Here is a 26,127-nt window from a genome sequence, read left to right on the forward strand (position 1 = left end):
CTATCAACAATCGATTTGTTTGTGGCAACAAAAACATTGTTACCAAGCCACTGGCAGTAAAAGATACTAAAGCTCATCACAGCAGGCAGTTTCTCCAGGCCTTAGTGGAAAAAGTTCTGCAAGAATATGAACTCAAAAAAGAACAGTTTCTTGCTATTGTAACAGACCATGCTTCAAACATGCTAAGTACAATTACACTGATGAATGAGAATAATGAAGGTGAACAGCAGCTAGAAGAAAATTTCAGATTCAATATGTTTGAGGCCACATTCACACGTTCAGTATTTGGTCAGTATTTTCCATCAGTATTTGTAAGCCAAAACCAGGAGAGGAACAATCAGAGGAAAAGTATAATAGAAACACGTCACCACTCCTATATTCATCACCCAATCCTGGTTTTGGCTTACAAATACTGATGGTAAATACTGACCAAGTACTGAACGTGTGAACATGGCCTGAGGTGGAAGGCCACAATCCTGTTCGTGTAACTGAGGAACAAACAGATCATTACAGAAGAGTAGCAAAATTATACTTTACAATTAGATGATCTTGTTGAAGCTGCTTCAAAATCTCTCATATTCATCACATGCGCTGTGTTCTGCACACGCTGCAGCTGCCAATAAGAGATAGTCTGCAAGAGGGATATGCTGCAACTCTGATTAGCAAAGTGAGGAAATTGGTTATTGCTGCCAGAGCCCCTAAAATTGATTCCCTCTTGAAGAGAAAAGGGGCAATTATAGATCAAGCCACTCGGTGGGGCAGCACCTATTTAATGATTGAGCGATTGCTTGAGCTGAATCCTTTTCTTATAGATATGGTGAACCCTCAGGTAACACTAAATGAAGGTCAATGGACACAGGTGGCTGAATTGAAGGAATTGCTTCATCCCCCATTTACAGTGACTAAAATTTCCAAGCTGAGGATTTAACTCCTGGCATTTTCATACAGGAGTGGAAGAATTTGCTGTTTTGCTGGTCCCAAAGAGGAGGTTTAATTGCAGATTGCATTGCTGCTTCAATGAAACGGAGGGAGACACTGATATTAGAAAATAAAATTCATCTGGCAGCTGTTTATGTGGACCCGAGTCATCATATATTGCTGGATGATCAACAGCTTACTAAAGGAAAAGAAGCTCTGATTGAGGTAGCAGTTAGGATGAGTGGTCTACAGGCTGGCCAAGAGCAAGAGGACTTGGGTCCGACCAGTGCTACTGCTAGCATATCTTCAGCCTCATCAGATGAGGAGTTTAATTTTGAAGAGTATTTGGACGGCATGCAGCAGGCAAAGTGTGTCCCCGGATAAAAATATTCCACTTCCATAGCAAACAGATTGACCATATTTCAGCAAAATTTTTCACTTGCTCTCAAAGAAGTCGAAGAGTTCAATCGTTCATCAAAACTGACTGTGCACGAAACAATTCCTTTATACACTGAAATTGTTAGAGATGTTGCCCATGTGGTTACTGCTTTACCACCAACCCAAGTTAGTGTAGAGAGGTTGTTCTCTAGCCTTAAAATAATTAGATCAAATTTGAGGTCATCTATGGAGGAGGATCTGATGGAGGCGATACTATTTCTCAGAACAAAATCACAGACTGCACTAATGTTATTCAGTATGTTTTTGTTAAAAACTGTTTTTTTCCCCACTTACTGCATAGTGTATTGCATATTTACAATTTATTAAAGTTTTTTGTGTTCTAAAGTTGTATTCCAATAAATAAATTTTATGTTCTATCTAAATAGCTTACTGTATCATACTAGTGATTAAAAGCCTGATGTTACCATTTTACTACAGTAAATTTATCACTTAACCATGAGCCATGTATGAGGGAGTCGGAGAAAATGAGGAGTCAAGGTTTGGCATAACGAATCCACAGTCCTGGCGCCAACTGTCCCTTTGTGTATAATGATTGACAGAACTGTATTTATTTCATAAGACATATAATCTCCCTCTTAAATAAAGGTCTATGTAATAATCTAATGATGCTCTCAGGCCTAGGTGTATAACACACAGCTACTGTGATTATATCCCCCATTCATAGGCTACATAGAGCACTGTTATATTTTTGGAGGCACAGAAAATTTAATAGTAATAGAACCAGAAAAGAAGGCTGTACCCAGTATTTGATATATGGTAAGAAAATGAACATCAGCACACTGGGTAAAAACATAAAAAAATGGTTATTGGTGTTGTAGTAGGCAGTGTACATGAAAAAGTGATCAATTAGTATTTTTGATAAAGTCCTGCTGCAGACCCCTCTCGTTAAAACAGCCAAATAAAGTCATAAAGGGTTGCTAAGGTGTATCTGATGGATCTGAAATCGGTAAAAACACACAATTAAACAAAAACTATTAAAATAAACCCTAAACCACTTACCTACAATAGCACCAGTGCCGATACCTTTCATAACCGCTAAAAAGAGACAAAAATGTAAACATTTGTTAAGCAACTATAGTAATGTTAGAAAGAAGAAGAAAAAAAGAGAAATAAGATCTGAATAGGAATCTTAAAAAGTATGCAATGTGGCTGCGTTAAAGGGAATCGGTCACATCTGAAAATTCTATTTACCTGCAGATAAAGGGTTAGTTTGCAAGTAAATAGCATTACAATGCTGTCCGGCTGCCTTACAGAAAATGCAGCTGACGGAAGAAAATGAACTTATTTCCTCCTGTCAGCCGCTGGCTTTTAACCATGGGGGCATGCACAGAGTGATTACAATCACAGCTCACAGCACCACTTACTGTACTGTGAGCAGCGTCTGTAAGCTTGCCTGTGGAACTTTGATTGACAGCCGGCTCCGCAGTGCATTTGTGCACAGTGAGCTGTCAATCAAAGTGTCGGGGCGCGCTTACAGAAGCCGCTCACAGTACAGTAAGTGGTGCTGTGAGCGGTGACTGTAGCCTCTCTGTGCACGCCAGAATAACTGACTCCATGGGACATTTTAGGTTTTACAGTAAATTATCTTTTTTCTTGAAAATGTGAAAACTTGCAGCTAAACTTGTAACCATCCAATGTCCCAAAACATAAAGATATATAAAAAACTGATGCCATCATACAGTAGACATATGGGATATGTAAAATATATATTTTCAGGGCAGACACATTAACCCCTTTACCCCCGAAGGTGGTTTGCATGTTAATGACAAGGCCAATTTTTACAATTCTGACCACTGTCACTTTATGAGGTAATTACTCTGGAACGCTTCAACGGATCCCCCTGATTCTGAGAATATTTTTTCGTGACATATTGTACTTCATGATTGTGGTAAAATTTATTTGATATGACTTGTGTTTATTTGTGAAAAAATCTGAAATTTGGTGAAAATTTTGAAAATTTCCTAATTTTCAAAATTTTTATTTTTATGCCCTTAAATTAGAGATATATGTCACACAAAATAGTTAACAAATAACATTTCCCAAATGTCTACTTCACATCAGCACAATTTTGGAAACAATTTTTTTTTTCGTTAGGGCGTTATAAGGGTTAAAAGTCGACCAGCGATTTCTCATTTTTAGGCTGTGTGCCCACGATGCGTTTTTTAAGTGTTTCCGCAGCGGCAAAAACGCTGCAGAAACGCTTAAAAAATGCTTGGTAGGTCTGCCATGTTCCCCAATGATAATCCGCATGTGCTGTGCACATGCTGCGGAAATTTCTGCTGCGGATTATCATTGTGGAAAAAAACGCAGCACTACCAATTATTTTGCGGAAGTGTTACGTCTTCGCCGCCATTGACTTCCATAGACCGCATGGATTACTCATCACTGTATATGTAGATGCGGATTCCATGCCTTCCAATGTGCGGACGTTAACCGGGCGTGGAGGATAGGAGACTTTCCTCCGGACCCGGGTACCATAGAACCTGTGAAAAAAAAAAATAAAATAAAAAATAAATGTTATATTTACCTTCTGACGGCCCCCGCTGCACTCGTCCTCCCATGCCGGCAGATCGCGGTAGACTGAAGGACCTGCGCTGACGTCATAGTCATGTGACGGGTCCCGCGATGCTGACGTCGGCAGGTCCTTCAGTGTACCGCGACCTGCCGGCAAGCCAGGACAGAGCGAAGCAAGACTCCGGGGGCCATCAGAAGGTAAGTATAGATTTATTTTTTTATTTTTAAACATTCTTTACGGTCACACTATATAAATCCATGCCGGTTGCATGGATTTATATAGTGTGACCAAGTTGACAAGCACTTTCCAAGTGATACTAAAATCGCTTGGAAAATCTGCATGCGTTTTTTCTGCCAGGGGAGATGCAGAAACGCTCAGGAAAAATCCGGAGCATCTCTGCATCATGGACCCATAGCCTTACAACAACATTTTCAAAACTTTTTTTTTTTTTTTTTTTTAGGGACCACATCACATTTGAAGTCACTTTGAGGGGTTTATATGACAAAAATACCCAAAAGTGACACCATTCTAAAAACTGCACCCCTCAAAGTGCTTAAAACCACATTCAAGAAGTTTATTAACCCTTTTCGTGCTTCACAGCAATTAATCGAACGTGAAAGGAAAAAATGAACATTTAACTTTAACTAAAATTTTAATTTAGACCCCAATTTTTGCATTTTCACTTGTGTAACAGGAGAAATTGGACCACAAAAGTTGTTGTGCAATTTCTCCTGAGTACACTGATACCCCATACGTGGGGAAAAGCCAATGTTTGGGTGCACGGCAGGGCTCAGAAGGTAAGGAGCACCCTTTGACGTATTCAACGCAAGACTCGATAGGTGCCTAGCGATAGCCCCTGAGGTACCTAAACAGTGGAAACCCCCCACAAGTGACCCCATTTTGGAAACTAAACCCCTTAAGGAACTTATTTAGATGTGCGGTGAGCCCTTTGAACCCCCAAATGTTTCGCAAAAGTTTATAACGTAGAGCTGTGAAAAAAAATAACATTTTTTTTTCCACAAAAAACGATCTTCTAGCCTCAATATTTTTATTTTCACGAGGGTAACAGTAGAAATTGGACCCCAAAAGTTGTTGTGCAATTTTTCCTAAGTTCAATGATACCCCATATGTGAGGGAAAACCATTGTTTGGGCGCACGGCAGGGCTCGGAAGGGAAGAAGTGAAGCTTTGGAATGCAGACTTTGATGAAATGGGCTGCGGGCATCATATCATGTTCTCAGAGCCCCTGATGTGCCTAAATAGTGGAAATGCCCAACAAGTGCCCCCTTTTTGGAAACTAGACCCCCAATGAATTTATATAGATGTGTGGTGAGCACCTTGAACTCCCAGGTGCTTCACAGAAAATTATAACGTCGACTTGTGAAAATAAAAAAAAATAAAAAATTTTTTTCCACAAAAAGGTTAAAAAAAAATATTTCACAAGGGTAACAGGAGAAAGTGGACCTAAAAATCTGTTGTGCAATTTCTCCTGAGTACGCATGTCAGGGCTCGGAAGGGAAGGAGTGACGCTTTGGAATGCAGACTTTGATGGAATGGTCTGTGGGCGTCATGTCACGTTTTCAGAGCCCCGATGTGCCTAAACAGTGGAAATGCCCAACAAGTGCCCCATTTTTGGAACGGATACCTGATTTGTGAATCTTATAATGTGGTGTCATAAGTCAGTTGTGTAGGACAACCTGACGAACACTACAAAGCTGACGTAGGACAACCTGACGAACACTATGTCAGTTGTGTAGTGTTCGTCAGGTTGTCATACGTCAGAAATTTATTTAGTAGTGCATGGAAATATGGTAGCTTCTGAAGCATTCTTTCATGCATAAGCCAGGTTTGTAGGGGCAGGTGTCGCATTGATAAGTGGCGTCCTTGCGACTTACCTTTTTTTCCTGCTTGAGAGACCTTTCCCGGGAAATGCTCGCCTGGTACAATTTGAGGTCCTTCAGTTCCGGAAGTACTGGGGCCCGCTCTGTCACTGCTGCCAAATATCAGGGCCTTGGTCACTACCTCCTGGAAGTGAAGGTACGATGTAGAAGTCTGGGCTGCACATTGTGACAGAAGGAAAGCGTTGTGCATGGCCAGCTTTTTGTACCACACCTTGACGTTTCTCAAAGCACTGTATGGCTGGAGGACTTGATCAGAGAGATCAACTCCACCCATGTACTTCTTGTACCCCACCACATAGTCTGATTTAACGACCCGTGTAGAGGAACCTCATACAGTGCTGAGGGTGTTGCTATCACCATGTATGGTGGTCAAGAGAAGGACAGCCCTCTTGTCCTTGTACTTGACCACCAGCAGGTGGCCGCTACATTGGGCTCTGCTCTGACCCCTTCTGAGCATCTGCCCAATTAGCGTTTTTGGGAGGCCTATCTGATTTCTGTGGACAGTACCGCAGGCTGTGGTTCCTTGCGCAGAGAGGGACTTGAAGAGCAGGATGCTGGTATAAAAGTTATCCAGGTAAAGGTGATAACCTTTATCCAGCAGTGGGTGCACCAAATCCCACACAATTTTCCCACTCACTCCCAGAACAGGGCTACATTCAGGGGGTTTAATCCGGGAGTCCTTCCCTTCGTAAACTCTAAACTTGTGCGTGTACCCTGAGGTACTCTCACACATTTTATACAGCTTACAGCTTGATTCCGTACCTGGCCCTCTTACTGGCAGGTACTGACAGAATTCAAGCCTCCCCTTAAAATGAATTAGGGACTCATCCATGCAGATGTCACTTTGGGGCACGTACACTTCAGCAAACTTGATGAAGTGCTCGATGACTGGCCAAACTTTGAAAAGATGATTAAAGTTTGGGTCATCGCGTGCATCGTTGTAATGCAAGAACTTGCGGATGGCCTCAAAACAGGTCATGACTATTCAGAACACTGGAGTGTTATACAAAACGTCAACACTCCAGTATTGCCGAACTTCTGGCTTCTTCAGGATCCCCATTGAAGGGACCAGGCCCCAAAAAATCATCATTTCTACTGCATCTACAGGAGACCAGTTAGAAAATTATGAAAAGCGGTTTTGTTCCAAAAATTGATGAGCATACAAATTAGTTTGGCCCACCATGAGGTTTAGAAAATCCTCAGAGAAAAAAACTTTGAAAAAGTCTATTTCTGTGAGGCCGGTGGTGTCAAACTTGATTCCTGATTCCGCCACGAAATCAGGAATCAGTGGCTCATAATTTTCGGGGGGCGAGATCCATACAGGGTCAGTAGTGGAGGGTACTGGTTCATCTTCTGTCCTGGGGCGATTGCGTGGTGGTTCAGCAGCACCTGAGGAAAAAGAGGAGGAAGACGATGAGGAGTCAGAAAAATAAAGAAAGGTGGGATCCTCTCCCTCGCTGTCAGTGTCACAGGCAAGGAAAGCGTATGCCTCCTCCACTGAATAGCGGATTTGGGATGAGTGGGACATTTTTTTTTATTTATGTGATGCGTGTGTGTCAGTACTTTATTTAGAATTTGTGTGCGTCAGTGTGCTTGGTGTAAATTTTTTTTTTCTGTAAGAAAAGGATAAAAAAAAAAAAAAAAAGAACAACCGTAGGTGGTGCAAACAGTGAGCACAAGTGTGGATCAGTGAACTAAGTCACCGATCAACGCTCGGCAGCTTCTGGATGTGGTGCAAAGGAGGGGGGGAAAGTGTAAAACAGTGAGCACGAGTGCGGATCAGTGATCTGTGGTCACAGATCAGAGCTTGGCGGCTACAGAAAGCAAGAAAAAAAAACTGACAAAAGTTGAGCAATCAAGTACTGATCAGCGATCAAGTACTGATCAGCACTTGGTGGCAGAAAGGGAAATGGGAAGGAGGATTGGGGTGGATGAGGAGGGATCAAGAAATCCACTGATAGTTGTCTTCTGTCATATCTTCTGTAGCAGCAGCAGGTGCGGCGATTGTGGTGTCACAGGCTTCTGTGGCACTGAAAGGCCCAGCGCGGCGCACAATCGGACAGCGCAACCGCCCTCTACAAAAGAAAAAAAGTTAGTGGAAAAAAAAGTGGAAAGTAGCGAGCATGAGTGCTGATCGGTGATTTGTCTCACCGATCAACGCGCAGAGGCAGCTGGATGCACGAACGGAGGTGGTGCTAAGAGGGGGGGTGGACAGGGACAAAAAAAGTCCTGGAATACCGCAAGCACTGACGATGATTAGTGATGTAGTCACGAGCGATCAAGTACTGATCAGAGCTCGGTGGCAGAAAGGAGGGGTGGGGAGGGGGGTAAAAAGAGGGGGGAGGAGTGAAGGAATTGGGGTGGGAAGGGGTATAAAAAGATGGGGGCAGGGGGGATTGGGGTGGATTAGGGAAGATCAGAGATGGACTTACCAAAGTCTTCTCTGTTCTTCTTTCAGAAGCAGGATCAGCAGCAGCAGCTTACCGAAGGAGCAGCAGATCGAGCAGGAGCAGGTAGGAGAAGGTCTTGTGGTGTCACAGAGGCTTTTGTGGCACCACAAGATCAGGCACAGCGCAAATCAGACGTGTGACTGCCCTGTACAAATCCTCACCAACTGTGAGGAGATGCAAGGCGGTCACAGTGGGGCGTTAGGGCGGTGACAGCCAGGTCACAGACTGGTCATCGCTTGGTCATGCACTCTAATTGGAGCGATCGATGATGACATTGATCGCTCTTATCAGGGCCGGCTGGGGCCTGGGTAGACATTACACGGGGTCATAGGGCGGTGACTGGCAGGTCACAGGCCGGTCACCGCCTGGTCACCACTTGGTCAATCTGATTGGTGCGATCGATGTCATCTCTTAGGAGCGCCGATCCTAGGCTGCACATCACTGTTTCAGGCAATCTGATTGCCTGAAAACAGTGAGAAATGCTGTGATTGGTTGTTCAGAATTGAACAGCCAATCACATTGATCGTAGTTGCAAGGAGGGGGGGGCGGCGACACCCTCCTAAGGTAAGATGGGGCCGGAAATTTAATGCGATCAATGCGACTTCGGTCGAGGCACCGCATTAAACATCATGCGTAATAGTACGTACCTAATCCAATAGGTCAAGGTCGGTGAGATGTACTATTACTGACCGCGTCAGTAAGGGGATAAAAGTTTGAAAAAGGTCAATTTTTTGCAAATTTCCTGTTTCTTTTCAATAAATTCAAAACATATCAACCTAAACTTACTATTAACATAAAATAGAATGGGTCATGAAACAAACCAAAATCACTTGGATAAGTAATTGTTACGTAAAGTGACATAAGCCAGATTTGTTAAATGGGGTTGCATCGAAACGCCCCAAATAGGCAGTGTTATTAAAGGGTTAGACTGATGTTTTTATTCAGAATATTTATTAGTAACAGAAAGGAAGATAAACAAGCGATCTTTTGATTGCTTGGATAATATACTGATCTGTTTATTTACTGCAGCTTATTATTCCATTCTGTCAATGCTATACTGACAAGCATCTTATTACACCCCTCCTCAGGCTTACAAATATGACATACATGGAGGCCATTGTAAAGCTTGAGGTTTCCATAACAATCTCCAACTGTCAAAGTTCTCAAAGGCTGCGGTTGCTACTGACTGCTGCGTTATTGGATTCTCCCATAAGCTTCTCATTATCTATGATCCTATTTTTACCATATTACAATCAAATTGAAAAATAGTCTAACTCATCCTAAAAAAATATATATTAAAAATAAGAATAATTCCACCATCGTTTTTGGGGTTGAGCTTTTGTGGGTTCCTGCTGGGGCTCAGCGATCCTTTGTGCCCGCTATTAGAGAGAATAAATATTCATTCTTCTCCACTCCCATGGGCGTGGAGAAGAGTGAATATTCATTCTCTTTAGTAGTGGATCGCTGAGCCACAGCAGGAAGCCGGCGGCTGTGGCTACAGTGTGCGCTATTAAAGAAAATGAATATTCACTCCTCTCCATGCCCATAGTCCCGGCGTGGAGAGGAGTGAATATCCTCTCAGCTCACCTCAGCGTCTGAGGGCACATGGCAGTGATGTCATGCGCTGCTCAGATGCTGAGATCAGCTGCTGGCACAATAGGATGTAGCGCTGGAGCAGAGGGAAGGAAGGTGAGTAGAAGTGTTTCTTTTTTTCTTCATGTGTGCAGTGATGGGGGGCCATGTATACCAGGATTGGGGATGAGGGGGCCATGCATACCAGGATTGAGGATGAGGGGGCCAAGCATACCAGGATTGGTAATGAGTGGGCAATGCTTACCAGGACTGGGAAATTTACCAGTAATTGCTGCATTTCCCACCCTAGGCTTATACTCGAGTCAATACGTTTTCAGTTTTTTGTGGTAAAATTAGTAGCCTCAGCTTATATTCGGGTCAGCTTATACTCGAGTATATACGGTATATAAAAATCTGAAATGTAAAAATGTGTGTGTATATATTTATTGGAAAAGGGCGCATTTTAACTTTTGTTTTTTGTTCACTTTAAGTTTTGAAATAAATGTTATACATTTAATTTTTTATTTATTTAGTCTTTGGTGGGGACTTGAGCAATACGGTGGTATTGTAGTGTATTGTAAAATGATCTATCTTAGAAACCACGATCATGATGAAGGCTGATAAGTCTGTAAAGGACCCCCTAGCTTGATGCCGTGGCAGCTACTGACTGTGGCACTTTAAGGGTTAACTGCCATGACTGGAGACACAGCTGACTGCTGTGGTTAGAGGTAGATATCAGCTGTGTAATACAGCTGGCACCAGCAGTGTACGGAGCAGGCTCGGCTCTTGAGCCTGCTCTATACACCCATATGATGAAAAGTGGGATATATGAAATAGAAGAGATCATGAGGAAATTAAAACATTTTCTTAGCCAGATATCTAACACAAAGAAACAGTATGCATGCATTTATAGTGTTTCATTTATCATTCATTTCTAGGTTAAGTGATATTTTAAATCAATGTATAGAAGAATATATAAATTATTTTTCAGTTAAAACTCTTTACTTACCTTTGCATACTGTTATAGAAGGTGTCCACTGACCTTGACTGCTGCATGTGATAGTACCTGAGCCACTCAAGACATAGCCTTCAATGCATTCAATCACCAAAATCTCATCCTCCATATAAACCCTTTCAAAGTCCACTTTTAGCTTTGTATTGGCAATCTCCGTAATTTGGCATGTAGCTATGAAGAAGCCATAAAGCATACATTATAATAGTAAAAGAGATGAATTTTAATTAAATATTCCCAGTATACTATAAATTATCATTTGTTAGAACTCCTGACATGTGAAAACGACTATATTATTTAAAGTAGTTGTCTAGTCGCAGATAGGCCCTATCAAAATTCGCACATCCTGCTCCAGATATCTCTAAGGCTATGTGCCCACGATGCATAGATGCTCCGGATTTTTCCTGAGCGTTTCTGCATCTCCCTGGCAGAAAAAAAGCATGTGGATTGTACATGCGGATTGTACATGCGGATTGTACATGTGTTTTTCCTGCCAGGGACATGCGGATGTGAAGCGTTCTTCACATGCATTTCCGCATGCGGGTTGTCAAGCGCTTTCCAAGCGATTTTAGCATCACTTGGAAAGTGCTTAACAACTTGGTCACACTATATAAATCCATGCAACCGGCATGGATTTATATACTGTGACCGTAAAAGAATGGTAAAAAATAAAGAATAAATCTATATTTACCTTCCGATGGCCCCCGCAGTCTTGCTTGGCTCCGTCCTGGCTTGCCGGCAGCTCGCAGTGCACTACACTGAAGGACCTGCCGTCACATGACTATGACGTCAGCGCAGGTCCTTCAGTCCACCGCGATCTGCCGGCAAGTGAAGACGAGCACACCGGGGGCCATCAGAAGGTAAGTATAATATTTATTTTTTATTTTATTCTTTTTTTTACAGGTTCTATGGTAACCGGGTCCGGAGGAGAGTCTCCTCTTCTCCAGACCCGGGTACCATCCGCACATTGAAACGCTTGGATTCCACATGTACAGATGCAGTGATGTGGAATCCAAGCGATTCAATGCAAGTCAATGGCGGCGAAAACACAGTGCTTCCGCAAAATAATTGGTAGTGCTGTGGTTTTTTCCGCAATGATAACCCGCAGCGGAAATTTCCGCAGCATGTGCACAGCACATGTGGATTATCATTGGGGAACATGGCAGGCCTTTTTGCCGCTGCGGAAACGCTTAAAAAACGCATCGTGGGCACACAGCATAACAGTGTGGTGGGGGTGAAGTAACTAGGCAGAAGGAACAGGGTTAAAAAAAAGACTGGAAAAGTGGTACTAATGAAATACAACTGGAGGCCAATTTTCAACAGTCACATGATTGTATATAAAAAGAATATGTTAAAGAGGCAGAGTCTCTCAGATGCAAAGGTGGTCAGAGGTCCACAAATCTGAACTTTAATGTCTAAATATTGTGGAATAATTTCAGAAAAATGTTCCTCAATGTAAAAATTGAAAAGACTTTGATTATCCCACTACCTAGAGTAGATGGTAAATGTCATGGAAAAATTCAAAGATTCTGGGGAAATCCACGTACACAAGGGACAATTCAGACGGTCAATATTGGATACTCATAATCTACATGCTCTAAGGCAGCATTGCATTAAAAACAGGCATGATTTAGTAATAACTGCATGGGTCAGGAATACTCCCAGAAATTAGGTTAAGTGCACAAATAGCATTTTCGCGGCGGTTTTTCTGCATGGAAATGCAGCGAAAACGCTTTGTAATCGGTCTGCCAGCTATTGCAATGGTAACCCTGATGTGCTGTGCACATGATGCAGAAATTTCCGCTCAGGATTACCATTGCATTTTAAAACACAACATGTCCTTTCCATGCAGGATTCCCCGCCCATTGACTTTAATTGAATTAAATAATGTTTATACCTGCGGATTTGCTGAGGTTCAATTAAAGTCAATGGGTTGCGGAAACGCTTCAGAAACGCTGCGAGTGATACCCGGGTCGGCTGGGGAGGAATACTACTCCCCTCATCTGACCGCCACTCCCACTGATAACAACGAGAGCGGCATGAATGAGGCGAGTAGTAGTGTCCTCAGCAGCGCCGAGGCTGCGCACTCTGTAAAAAAAACAAAAAAAAACACTATCCTCACGTGTCCTGCGCCCCCAGGTGTGATCCTGGTCCTCGCGATGTCTTCAGCCCGGCGGTACACTGCCGGGAGCGCACTCGCTCCCAGCAGTGTACATCGCTGCGCTGCCAGGACCTGCGGTCACGTGAGCTCTCAACTGAAGATCAGCTGAGAGCTCACGTGACCTCACTTTACGGCACTGGTGCTGCGTGGGAACGTTCTCAAGAATGTTCCCACTAGTACTGATGCTGAGGTCACCAGGGTTGATCAGGGGTGACCTCACTCCTGCAGCAGCAATGTACACTGACAGGAGTGATTTTACACCCCTGTCAGTGTACATTGCTGTCTTCTACAGCAGTGACATCAGTGATTGCTGATGTCACTACTGTAGAAGTGACCCGGATCGCCGAGGGACAATCGTGACGGCGGTAATTGTGGACTTTTCAGGAGACGAGGGATTCGGGGACTGAGCATATAATAAAACGGTTATTAAAGCCATGTGTATTTTTATTTCATTAAATACTTTATTCTGGCCATGTCTTCTTTTGAAAAAGTGCCGTAAACTTTACTACGCGGTTAGTAATGGGGGTGTCTTATAGACGCCCTCCATTACTAACCTGAGTTTCACGTCAGCCGCCAATACAAGGCTGATGTGAAACCCAACCCCACTCGCCACCGCCACAGGGCAGTGGGAAGAGCGGAGGCTAAGCGCCATATTTAGCGCATCTTATGAATGCATCATTTCTGGGACTGCTGGGGGGTGATATTAGCCGTGGAGGGGGCTAGTATCCATGGCCTCTTCCCTGGCTATTCATATCAGCCTGCAGCTGTCTGTTTAGCCTTTCCTGATTAGATTTTATAGGGGGACCCCTGTAATCTAGCCAGTAAAGGCTAAACAAACAGCTGTGGGCTGATATTAATAGCCAGGGAACATTGGTGGCTAATAGCCCCTTCCTCAGCTACTAATATCAGCCCCCAGCGGACGGCTTTCCCACTGCTGGTTATAAAAATGATGCAGGTTCTGTGTCCACGATCCGGAAGTAGCAGCACTTTGGACGCATATTATGCCGTGTCCAAAACGTGGCATTCTAACGCAGGTAAATCCGCATGTGTTCACTGAACCATGCAGATTTATTGCATTCAAAACTTTCCAGTGGTCAAATTTCTGTTGCGGGGTCTAGGGACTCCGCAAGAGAATTTGACATGCTGCGGTCCTGAAAGACGCGCCGCATGTCAGTGACCACAGGTGATTTTCAGACTCTGATGCACGCATAGTTGACATGGGATTTCTAGAAATCCCATCCACTATGCTCTAACATCTGGACGCTGCGGGTTTGACGCTATATAAACACGCAGCGTCAAACCTGCAGCAGCTCCTGATAGTGGCCACATACCCAAACTCACCCGCAGCATGTCAATTTCTTTAGCGGATACGCTAGTCTCTGCTGCAGATTTTGACCGATTAAAGTGTCATTATATACGGTGGATTCACATGTACCGACAACAAAAGTACAGCATTAGAACACCACGTTTTGGACGCAGCAAAAATACAATGCGACTAAAGCGCTGCTTGTTGCTGATCGGGGGGATGTAGCGGCTAAAGAAACAAATCTGAGCAGTTAATAATAGCCAGGGACCATTTTTCCCTAATGGCACCTTTATAGGCTAAAAATAGCAGCTCACAGCTGCCACAGAAATTACATGAATGGGAATGCTAATGAAGATTGGGTTTATGGGATTAGCTGACACCTAGCTCTTTTGTTTGGTGATGACAAGGTGTCAAACACTTTCATCACCAAAACTAATTAAAATAAAGAGTTAAATAAACACACAGACACAAAGCAAACACTTTATTTGAAATACAACAAACACATTCTTAAATTAACCAATATACTAATCCCAGTTCTGACGGTAATCCAAGGGTTAATAAAGCAATGTCCCACGTTCCTTTTCAAATAACTTTATTTAGCTCCAAAAAGCATTCATTAATGTACAAAAATGCTTAAAAAAATGTGTTTTTTTCTGCAGCATTTTTCCTGCCAAGGAGATGCAGAAATGCTGCAGAAATGTGTGCTTCAAATCCTGTACGTTCGCACATACCCTCATTGTCTGAACACAGTTTGCCCTGCAGTTCACAAATGCAAGTTAAAAGGCAATCTGTCAGTAGGTTCAACCCTCCTAAGCAGTCCATATGGGCATGCTGGTCATAGGAAGCTGAATGAAATGATACCTTGATATCCACAATCCGATGTCTTATTCCAGAGAAATCCATGTGTTTCTAATACGTAATTGACCTCTTCCAGGCTAAAGGGAGAATGTTGCCTGGATGGTAACTCTACCTCCAGAGCTTATTTCACATGAAGGGGGAGTTACCAGTGTGAGACAAGTAACTAACACAAAACAGAAAAATTAGCTTTGTCTTCTTGCAAAAAACATTTTTTGCTTCTCCGTGATCTCGGCTGTATTGAAACAATATTACAACCCTGTCTGCCTGAGAGATGGAAGCTGAAGCTGAGAGGAACCTGTAGCTGTGTCAGTTATAATCACACACAGGTCAGCAGTGAGATCAGGGGAGCAGAGACTGACCATTACAGATTACTATAAATAGAAGGAGGTGATATCAGTGTAATCTGTGGAGTAAACTCAAGAGTTATTTTCCAGGCAACATCCTGCCCATCGCTTTCGTAAAGTGAAAAAAGATGATTTATCAACAACAAGGCATCTAATATGAGGAATATACAGTGCTACTCACCATTATTGGCACCCTTCATTTTTTTCATAGACTGTACAATATCTTAAGAAATAAATGGAAATGTGCCAAAATTATATCTTAAGGATTTTTTAATTAGTGGTTCAAAGCAATACAACAATAAAACATTGTTTTTCAACTTTCATGTTGCAATGCCAAAGAGGAACAGAATAAACAGCATGTGCAGCAATAAAGGCACCCCTAATTAATACTTGGTTGCACAACCTTTGGCATTCGTGACAGCCTCCAAACGTTTCTTGTAGCCATCTATAAGCTTCTTGCACTTCTTTGCTGGAATTTTCTCCCACTCTTCCTTTGCAGTTTGTTCAAACTCTTGAATGTTTGCACGGTTCTTTTTCCCAATGGTAGATTTCAGCTCACCCCAAATATTTTCAATGGGATTGAGGTCAGGACTCATTGCTGACCATTTTAAAACAGTCCATTTTTCTTTTTCAACCATTCCTGTGTACTTTTGGATGTGTGCTTTGGGTCATTGTCTAGCTGGAGGACCCATGATCTTCGACTCAAACCAAGTTTTCTTACACTGGTTAGGACATTTCGCTCTAAAATCTCTTGATAATTCTTTGATTTCATGATTCCTGTGATATGGTCAAGGCATCCAGTACCAGATGCAGCAAAGCAACCCAACAGCATTATGGATCCTCCACCATGCTTAACTGTAGGTAAGGTGACCTTTTCCTTATAAGCATCATTGCGCCATCTGTAAACAAAACTGTTGTTTTGAATTGCCAAAAAGTGTTATTTTTGTTTCATCTGTCCACAGAACATTTTCCCAGAAGGATTGTGGTTTGTCAAGGTACTCTTTGGCAAAGATCAGTTGTTTCTTTTTATGTCTTTTCTTTAGCAATGATTTCTTCCTTGGCCTTCACCCATGAAGCTCTGCTTGGTTTAGCGTGCAGCATATGGTACTTGTTGAAACCATGACCCCAGACTGCTCCAGGTTGGCCTTCAGATCTTTGGAAGATTGAACTGGTGTTTTTTTTTCACTATTCGCGCCAACCTTCGAAGACATCTCTTGTCAATTTTCCTCTTTCCCCACGTCCAGGAAGGTTCTTGACGGTTCCATGCTTGGCAAACTTCTTAATTCAATTGCACACTGTTGAAACTGGGATACCAAAGTCTTTGGAGATAGCCGTTGGAAGTCTTGTGTTTGGTAATTATAGCAGTTCTGACCTCAGACAGCTCCTTTGTCTTCACCATTGTGACAAAGGAACAGTGCCGACAATGTGACTTTTTAAAACACTTAAGTCATCATTCATTGCCTAATTCATGTCACGTGGGCACCGACACTTAATCACAGAAGAATTTCTTTTGTGATTTACCACAGGCGAGTCAAAATGTTTTTCCATACTAAATTAATGTAAAGGGTGAAAATACCAGTGACACAGCAAGCTTTAGGTTTTTCTATTTTTCCCTCCCATTGTTTTTGGTTTTAAGTTAATGTTTACCATTTGCTCTTTTGTATTTAACACGAGTGCTCTATAAAAAAAAAACTGTTTCACTTGATTCATTTTTTTCAGGAGATATTCCACAATATGTACTTAAACTTCATGGGTGCCAATAACGATGAGCAGAACTGTAGGTATGACTTTTTTCAGCAATCTGTAACCTGTATGCCCATGTTAATAGTTTAGATAGGTCAAATGTGGTGACAGATTCCCTTTAAAGATCTGTCATGCACAGAAGAAGCCATGTACCTGTACAATACAGAAATGCTGCTGTCTTCTCTGGTTCAAAGCTTATTTATAATGAACTGAGGCAAACTGGAAAACTGTTTTGTGATTAGATGAATCAAAATGTGATTTTTTTTTTATGGAAACCACAGATGCCGTGTCCTGTGGGCTCAGGAGGGGAGGGTCAATCCAGCTTATCAGAATACAGTTCTAAAGCCAGCATATCTAATGGTTTGGGGTTGCACTAGTGCATACATGTCAAATTCTGGCCCATGTGCTAAATCTGGCCCACAGGGTGGTTATATTTGGCCCGCAGGGAGGTCAGTGACACCAGAACTCACCACCCTTATGTGGGGCCATTGTTCTGTGTGGCGGACTATGTGGGGCCCAATATACTGTATGGAGGACTATGTGAGGCCATTATTCTATACGGAGGACTATGTGGGGCCCATTATACTGTATGGAGGACTATGTGAGGCCCATTATACTGTATGGAGGACTATGTTGGACCCATTATTCTGTATGGAAGACTATGTGGGTCCCATTATTCTGTATGGAGGACTATGTGGAGCCCATTATTCTGTATACTGATTGGCCCATGACTTTGTCCAAGTTTTTCATTTTGGCCCTCTGTGTGTTTGAGTTTGACATCCCTGCACTAGTGGCTATGACACGGGAAGTTTACACATCTTGAAATGCACTATCAATGCTGAGCATTATATAGAGGTTTTCGAACAACATATACCCCCAACCATACAATGTCTATTTCAGGAAAGGCCTTGCATACTTCAGAAAGACAAGGCTAAACTACATATTAAATCCATCACAAGAGCATGGCTTTACTGTAGAACAGCTCAGGTGATGAACTGGCCGCCTGCACTCAAGTCCTTTCAGCAATAGAAAATATTTGGTTCATAAAAAATCCAACAACCTCCACCCAGGTTTGTTGAGCAGATAGAATTCTACATAAGACAAGAAAAGGACAACATTCCTCTCCCCAAACGCCAGTAATTTGTCTCCTCACTTCCCAAACGTTACAGACTGTTGTAAATAAAAAGGGGGCGCTACAGAATGGTAGACGTGGCCCTGTCACAACATTTTTAAGATGTGTTGCTGCCACATAAATTTTTAAATAAGTTAATGTTTTAAAGTGAATGAGACAAATAGTAATTTTTCCAAAGTTTACTGCTTCATTTTTTGTAATGGCAATTTGCATATATTCCTGAATGTCAAAGAGTGATCAGCTTAACAGCAATTACTGTACTTGCAAAGTCAATATTTGCCCAGAAAATGAACTTTAACCCCCAAAACACATTTCAACATCATTGAAGTCCTGCCTTAAAAGGAGCAGCTAACATCGTTTTAGTGATTGATCCATTAACAGGTGTGGGTGTTGATGAGGACAGGGCTGGCGATCAATCAGTCATGATTAAGTAAGAATGACATCACTGGACACTTTAAAAGGAGGCTGGTTCTTGGTATCATTGTTTCTCTTCAGTTAACCATGGTTATCTCTAAAGAAACACGTGCAGCCATCATTGCACTGCACAAAAATGGCATAACAGGGAAGAGTATCGCAGCTACAAAGATTGCACCTCAGTCAACAATCTATCGCATCATCAAGAACTTCAAGGAGAGAGCTTCCATTGTTGTCAAAAAGGCTCCAGGGCGCCTAAGAAAGACCAGCAAGCGCCAGGACCGTATCTTAAAACGGTTTCAGCTGCGGGATCGGACTACCAGCATTGCCGAGCTTGCTCAGGAATGGCAGCAGGCTGGTGTGAGTGCTTCTGCACGCACTGTGAGGCGGAGACTCTTTGAGCAAGAGCTGATTTCAAGGAGGGCAGCAAAGAAGCCACTTCTCTCCAGATAAAACATCAGGGACCGACTGATATTCTGCAAAAGGTACAGGGAGTGGACTGCTGAGGACTGGGGCAAAGTAATTTTCTCTGATGAATCCCCTTTTCGATTGTTTGGGACATCTGGAAAACAGCTTATTCGGAGAAGAAGAGGTGAGCGCTACCACTAGTCTTGTCTCATGCCAACTGTAAAGCATCCTGAAACCATTCATGTGTGGGGTTGCTTCTCAGCCAAGGGAATCGGCTCACTCACAGTCTTGCCTAAAAACAGATCCATGAATAAAGAATGGTACCAGAATGTCCTCCAAGAGCAACTTCTCCCAACCGTCCAAGAGCAGTTTGGCGCCCAACAATGCCTTTTTCAGCATGATGGAGCACCTTGCCATAAAGCAAAGGTGATAACTAAATGGCTCATGGAACAAAACATAGAGATTTTGGGTCCATGGCCTGGAAACTCCCCAGATCTTAATCCCATTGAGCACTTGTGGTCAATCATCAAGAGACGGGTGGACAAACAAAAACCAACAAATTCTGGCAAAATGCAAGCATTGATTATGCAAGAATGGACTGCTATCAGTCAGGATTTGGTCCAAAAGTTGATTGAGAGCATGCCAGAGAGAATTACAGTGGTCTTGAAGAAGAAGGGGCAACACTGCAAATATTGACTTGCTGCATTAACTCATTCTAACTGTCAATATAACCTATTGGTACTCATAATATGATTGCAATTATATTTATGTATGTGATATAAACATCAGACATCAGACAAACAATAATAAAAACCAGAGGCCAGCAGATCATGTGAAAATATAATTTTGGTGTCATTCTCAAAACTTTTGGCCATGACTGTACAAGTATGGTTGGAAGGTGTCAGAAGGGTGAGCCATCCCTCTATAATGTCAATATGCCTTAATTGTGCATATGGACATGGGTTATCTTCATGAGGCAAACCTATCAATCCAGAAGAATCCTGAAAACAGTAAAATGGATTTACACATCTTACTAGAGATTCTACCTAATAAAAAGACATATTTGCTGCACAAATCCTTAAGGATAGCTTACTAAAGAAAAAAAAAGTAATAGCCAATAAAAAGAACAAGTTCATATTGTAGGCTAAAAACTTGGTTGTACTTATTTCTTTACTCCCAAAAGTACAACTTTGGTGCAATCAAAACCTGACAAAAACTAAGTTCCACAAATCGTGCAACACAATGATTTTTCAGGAAGCCATTAATTTGAATATGGTGGTCTAAGGATAGCCCAGGAAAAAGATATCAACGTGCATAATACATTAATAACCTTTATTCATACCAGCATATTCTACAAATCAGGGAAAAAAGTGATTATCTAAAAATGGTAAAAATTTAAAACAAACTTCTAACAATGAAACAGACAAGAGATGGGGTGGAGTAACACTGCTGGACTGAAGCGCTGATTTTGTCTGCATGCTGTCATTTTGATAGATCCTCATCTACAGCATAGAAGAAAAGGGATTGTATCAGTGCTCGGAATGCTGAGCTGGGTATAACCCCGCCCACACCCCACTGATTGGCAGCTTTCTGTGTACATAAGCAGACAGCAGCTAATCAGTGGCGGGGGCGGGATTACACAGAGTAGTTGACTAGGGGTCCAAAGACAAATAGTCCTGATAAAGCACGGATTAAAATACCAACACACACACACAGTAAGTGACATCACTGGAATCAAGCTCTCTTCTTGTATATCATGCTGTTCTCAGATTACATAGCAAAACCCTGCTTATGGATTCCATTTAAGGCATCCAATACACTATTTATACCTGATGCAGAAGTGAAATGCAAATGTCAAATTTACTTGGCCTTTAGGCAACAGTTTTTAAAGAAACTAAAACAAATGGTTGATGTACAGGCAAGCGTTCTGATTATTCAAGCAAAAATGAACTTACCTTTACATTTTGGATGAGACGGATCCCACTGACCATGACTATTGCATGTGGATAATCGTGAGCCAAGTAAAACAAAGTTTTTCTTGCAGTCAAACTCTACAGAATCACCATGTACATACACACTTTTCATGGGTGATCGCAGCAGTGAATTGTCAACGTTTGGACTTTGGCATTTCACTACAATAAAAAAAAATTCCTATAAATTTTAAGGTCTGATCGCAAAAGATTTTAAGAATGGTTGATATAAAAGGAAGACATCACATAGGACTTGAATTACACATGCACAGGAGAAAGAAAAACAGAAAACAGTCTGTTAACAGGTGAATGTGTTGCAGTATAAAAGAGCAGAATTCTAAAATGCATAAAACTTCTTCACACAGGGAAAAAAAAAAAATATATATATATATGTATATATAATTTTTATTTTTTTTTGTACCGTGTTAGCCAGTACAAACAGGTTGCAAGCTTTTGAGACTACTTAATTTACAGCCAGAAATGTTTATCTCTCCCATAGTAATAACTCTGCTTTTCATCACCTGTCTCATCTATTGTATTATTTCTGTGCCCTATTGTGTATAAATACGTGACTCTTCAGATTTTGGGTTATACCACTGAGGACTCTCAAATCTAAATTTTTTTTTAAAACTTCTTCAGAAATCCACTTGAAACTTAAATTGTAACATGCTATCTAGCCAAGAGCATGTGTCACCACACAAAATACCATGATACCACCAGTACAAAGTCGGACAAATACTTTAACCTTCTCTTGTGTGCCAAGAGTATCCCTTTGCAGAGAGGGTTCCGGCTCCCTTGTTGAGGAGGAAAGTGTATAATCTCCAAATGAGCACGTCTCTAAACCAGACGATACAGAAGAATCTTCTTTTTAATAAATATTAAATACCCAAAATGGTAAACCTAACATTCTGGATGCTATCTAGATGGATTTTCACATACAATATAAGCATTCCTCTATTTATGTTCCACCTCCAAGTGTAATAAAAAGTGATCACAAAGTCATATACACCCCAAAATAAGACCAATGAAAAAAATATCTCATGAAACAATAATCCCTATTTAACTCCAATGTTGGAAGATACTAAATTTATGACTCTCAAAATAAGGCAACACAAATACAAATGATTTTCTTTTTCAAATAGAATATATACTGTATAAAAGAAATAAAGCATAAAAAAATATATAAAATTTGGAGTGGTCATAATCATGCTGGCCTACAAAACTGCGTAGGAAATGAAAAACATAAAATTTTAATTGGTAAGTATTCGCTTATAATTCTGCACAAAACAGGCCCTCATGCAGATACAAACAAATTAATAAATAAAGTTATAGCTCCTGGAATGCGACAATGAAAAAAAAAGAGGCCAAATTTGTTCTGGTCCTTAACCAATTCACGACCACATAAATGTAATCTTGCATCATATGATTGCTGTGGGTGAACAGAGTGGGATCAAAACCAGCACATCATGTCACGTAAACCCAGCAGATGCAGTCCGAATCGGACTGTGTAACTTTTCCTTTTTGCACCGTCACATCATTACAGAGATATTCACATTTGTTTGTTTTAGAGCAAAATATGTGAAATCTCAGGGGGTGTGCGCTTTCACTCCTCTCTCCCCAACACTGCCAATCAGATCTTGGCAGTTGATCATGCTATCTAGCAGTCTCAGATGCTAATAAGCTGCGATTGGCATTGTAGGGGAAGAAAAAGTGAAAAAGCACACCCCAAGAGAAGACTCTGAAGAAATGCACAGTTTAACTACAAGAAGAGATTTCACATAATGAGCTGCAGGAGGAACAAATGTGAATACATCGGCAATGGAATGAGGCACCACAAACTGGAAAACAGCAGCAGAATCAGGTGGCCTCAAGGATTCTTTCGAGGTATTTAACACATTTTTTTAGCAAGTGACAGGTCGTCTTTAAAGATCAGATTCTGATATTTTTGGATGCCAAGAAAAGCACTGAAGACATTATGTTTCTGCATAAATCAGTAGCATGTGTAAACACATAAAAACTTTGTCAAGTACCAATTACACTGTTCTACACATATACAGTTATGAAATGAGCCATTTCTTAATGATTTTGACCTCCTGAATTCAAATCTGACAATGAAAATTTTTATTTGGCTCTTGTTTCAAACAATTTTTCCTGTACTGCTTAATATAATTAATGCATAAGAGTTTCCTAGAAGATGAGCTGCCACTAATGAGGATTCTACCCAAACAGCGTTTTCCTTGCCCTGCAACAAACATCTCCTCATCTTGAAGAAGCTTACAAGTCTGAGGTCCAATAAAGACTCAATCTTTCCTGCACTCAACCTTGGAGATTTAGCAATGAGATGCTTGAATGCTTTTGCATTTTTATCCATTGCCTTTACAAAGTTCTTAATTGACATGCAAAGGTGGTAAAATCTTATGTGGGTCAACAAGGGCTCGATGCAGAACATTTTTATACCCTGGCTGAAGTGAATGTCAGAGAGGCCAGTCTCTTTTATTGTGGTGATATGTTCCTGCATGACTATCCCACTCACACAGAAAGCAGCAGTACTTTCTGTATCCACCCTGGAGACCAAGTAAGAGGGCAACCACCTCTAAGTCACCACAGAGGGGCCACAAATGTTGGTCATAGTTCAGGCACTTTAATAGCTGTTACATGTCATAGGTTTCTTTCATGTGGACTGCATAACCAACAGGAATTGAAGGTAGTACATTGCCATTATGCAGCAAGACGGCTTTTAGGCTGGTTTTGGATGAATAGAGGAAGAGCCTCCATTCCTCTGGATGATGAATTATCTTCAGAGCTTCCATTAAACTGATGATGTTGTTGCATGCCACAACATCGCCCTTCATGAAGAAGTATTGGACAAGATCTTGATCACAGTTACGGAACAAAGAAATCCGAACATCCCCGCTAGGAGACTCCACTGCTATAGCCTGGAACCTTAGAGATCAGCCTTACTCTTGGGCAGATCCAAATATCTAACAAGATTGTTCCGTTGACTTTGTGTTATAAGGTGTGGTTCCGTTGAGGTTGCTGAAGGAAAGGCTAGGTCATGACGGGAAAATGCTTCATGACACCAAGCGCCCTCTTCTTCCTCACTTGACTCAACTGTAAATGTTTCTGGTGCTTTTCTAATCAGGAGTTCTTCTGTATGTGGTACTGGTCGTATTGCAGATGGAATGTTTGAATACTGCAAAGTCCACTTCTTCCTTGAAACTCCTTTCCTGATAGGGGGCACCATTCAGAAATAGCAATTGGTAGTGTGATCAGTTGCCTCTCTCCAGATCATTGTGACTGCAAAAGGCATAGAATGCCTCTTCCCATGAAACCACAGGGTAAGATGTGATGCACATTTATTGCAGCATATGTGTGGAGGCCAACTCTTGTTCTGATCTCCTAATCGGCAGCTAAAATACAGGTTGCAGGATTTCCTTATCATGGTAGTAAAGTTTCACCTTTGTGACGCAAAAGTGACTTCTCTGCATATGTAGCAAAAAACGATCCACTTTGCTAATAAAAAAAGAGGCATGTTTGAAAAAAACATATAGAAACATGTCAACACGCTAAGAAACTAAGCTAAGACATCCTTACAACTCTATACCTTACACAGAGAGCTCAATAGACTAAATAGATGATGTAACAGATTAGATCCTAACAATGCAATAATGATGATGAAATAATAAAGATGCAATTTTTCTATAAGTCTGTATGAAAGGTGTTATAAGTAATTACAACCTCTTCCGGTTCTTGAAAATTAGAGCCAATCAGCAAATTTGAGCATCATATTAGTATTCAGCACCACAAAATTAGTTCAGTTCAATTGTTTTCATCTCTGAACCAATTTGAATGTAGAACAGTGCTACCAGACATATGAAGTTTCCCAGCTCCACAAATGTTTAGAAACCTCCTCATTCCCAAACCATTCTAATATACAGTAATACAGTAAATAGGAAAATGAAGGATGCATTATTTTCTAAATTTAATATTCCCAATACAATTGAAAAGTAACAAAAGTAAAATATATACATTTTTTCTTTAATGACAGTGTAGAATTGCATAAATTCCGAAGGTGCAAAATGAGATGATGCATATTACCCCAGCATGACTTGAGAATGCTCAAAATATGTTACAGACTACTAGACTTTCTTGCCTTTCAATTGCACACACAGATACTTGATAGGGTTGAATTGGTGGATGACTGTGTTGGAATACCATTTCAGTCACCACTGCTCTAGCATTTCTGAAGAATGGTGTAGTTCTTCTACAAGTATACAAGTATCCAACTCCAGCATAGTCAAAACACTTTAAGACTTCAATATATTTACCATACCACCATGCTCAATAAGTTATAGATACATAGAACATTATTGTTACTGCCATAAGACTGATTGTATCTAGCATTTAAATAATATGCTTTTCAAGTTTTTCACAAATGTTACTATTTTTTTTATTTCAAATATTTCTCGTTTGCCTGTCAGCCCGGCACCACTTAAGACGTTAGACTCATGCAGCAGATACTGGTATTCGAGCCGGTTTCTTCTCTTTTCCCAAACAGAGGACACATTCTTACAATATGCTGCTTTACAATTTGACATATAGAATATGGAATCATGTTGCAGATAAACAATTGACTAGACCAGTAGTGGGCAAATAATTTTCCCAAGGGACCACATAAAAGACAGTGACTGTTGTAGAGAGACTATCCAACTTATCACTAAATCTTGAGCAGAATTAAGTCTGGTGACTCACTGCTACTGTTAATACATGTAAGTAATTGTAAGGGGCGCTAGTAAGCTAAACACTCACAACTGCAGCTGAGAAAGACAGCTACCACCAGCTGTAGGGGCAATATCTCCTACCTTTAATTCATGTAAAGCCTTCTTACCTGTAGCAGCTAATAAGAAACATAATTTACTGCTTTATATAAAGTTTATATAAAGCAGCAAGTAATTATGCTCCTGT

At 41.3% G+C, this 26,127-nt stretch overlaps 1 protein-coding gene across 4 annotated transcripts in view; it reads right to left on the bottom strand.

The window, feature by feature from the left end:
- The window catches only part of LOC141223967 (C4b-binding protein alpha chain-like), a 154,621-nt gene that overhangs the window by 17,852 nt on the left and 110,642 nt on the right, over positions 1–26,127 (bottom strand). For all 4 annotated transcript variants that reach the window (XM_073666868.1, XM_073666866.1, XM_073666865.1 and 1 more), the window contains 3 exons: positions 21,148–21,324; positions 10,824–11,000; positions 2,377–2,412 (listed from right to left, as the gene is read on the bottom strand). In XM_073666868.1, the coding sequence (XP_073522969.1) occupies positions 2,377–2,412; positions 10,824–11,000; positions 21,148–21,324 (390 nt within the window). The remainder of the gene's footprint in view (positions 1–2,376; positions 2,413–10,823; positions 11,001–21,147; positions 21,325–26,127) is intronic.

The sequence above is a fragment of the Phyllobates terribilis genome, unplaced genomic scaffold, assembly GCF_046119375.1.
Source record: "Phyllobates terribilis strain yellow unplaced genomic scaffold, ASM4611937v1 Scaffold_2__4_contigs__length_985480577, whole genome shotgun sequence".
NCBI classification, from domain to species: domain Eukaryota; kingdom Metazoa; phylum Chordata; class Amphibia; order Anura; family Dendrobatidae; genus Phyllobates; species Phyllobates terribilis.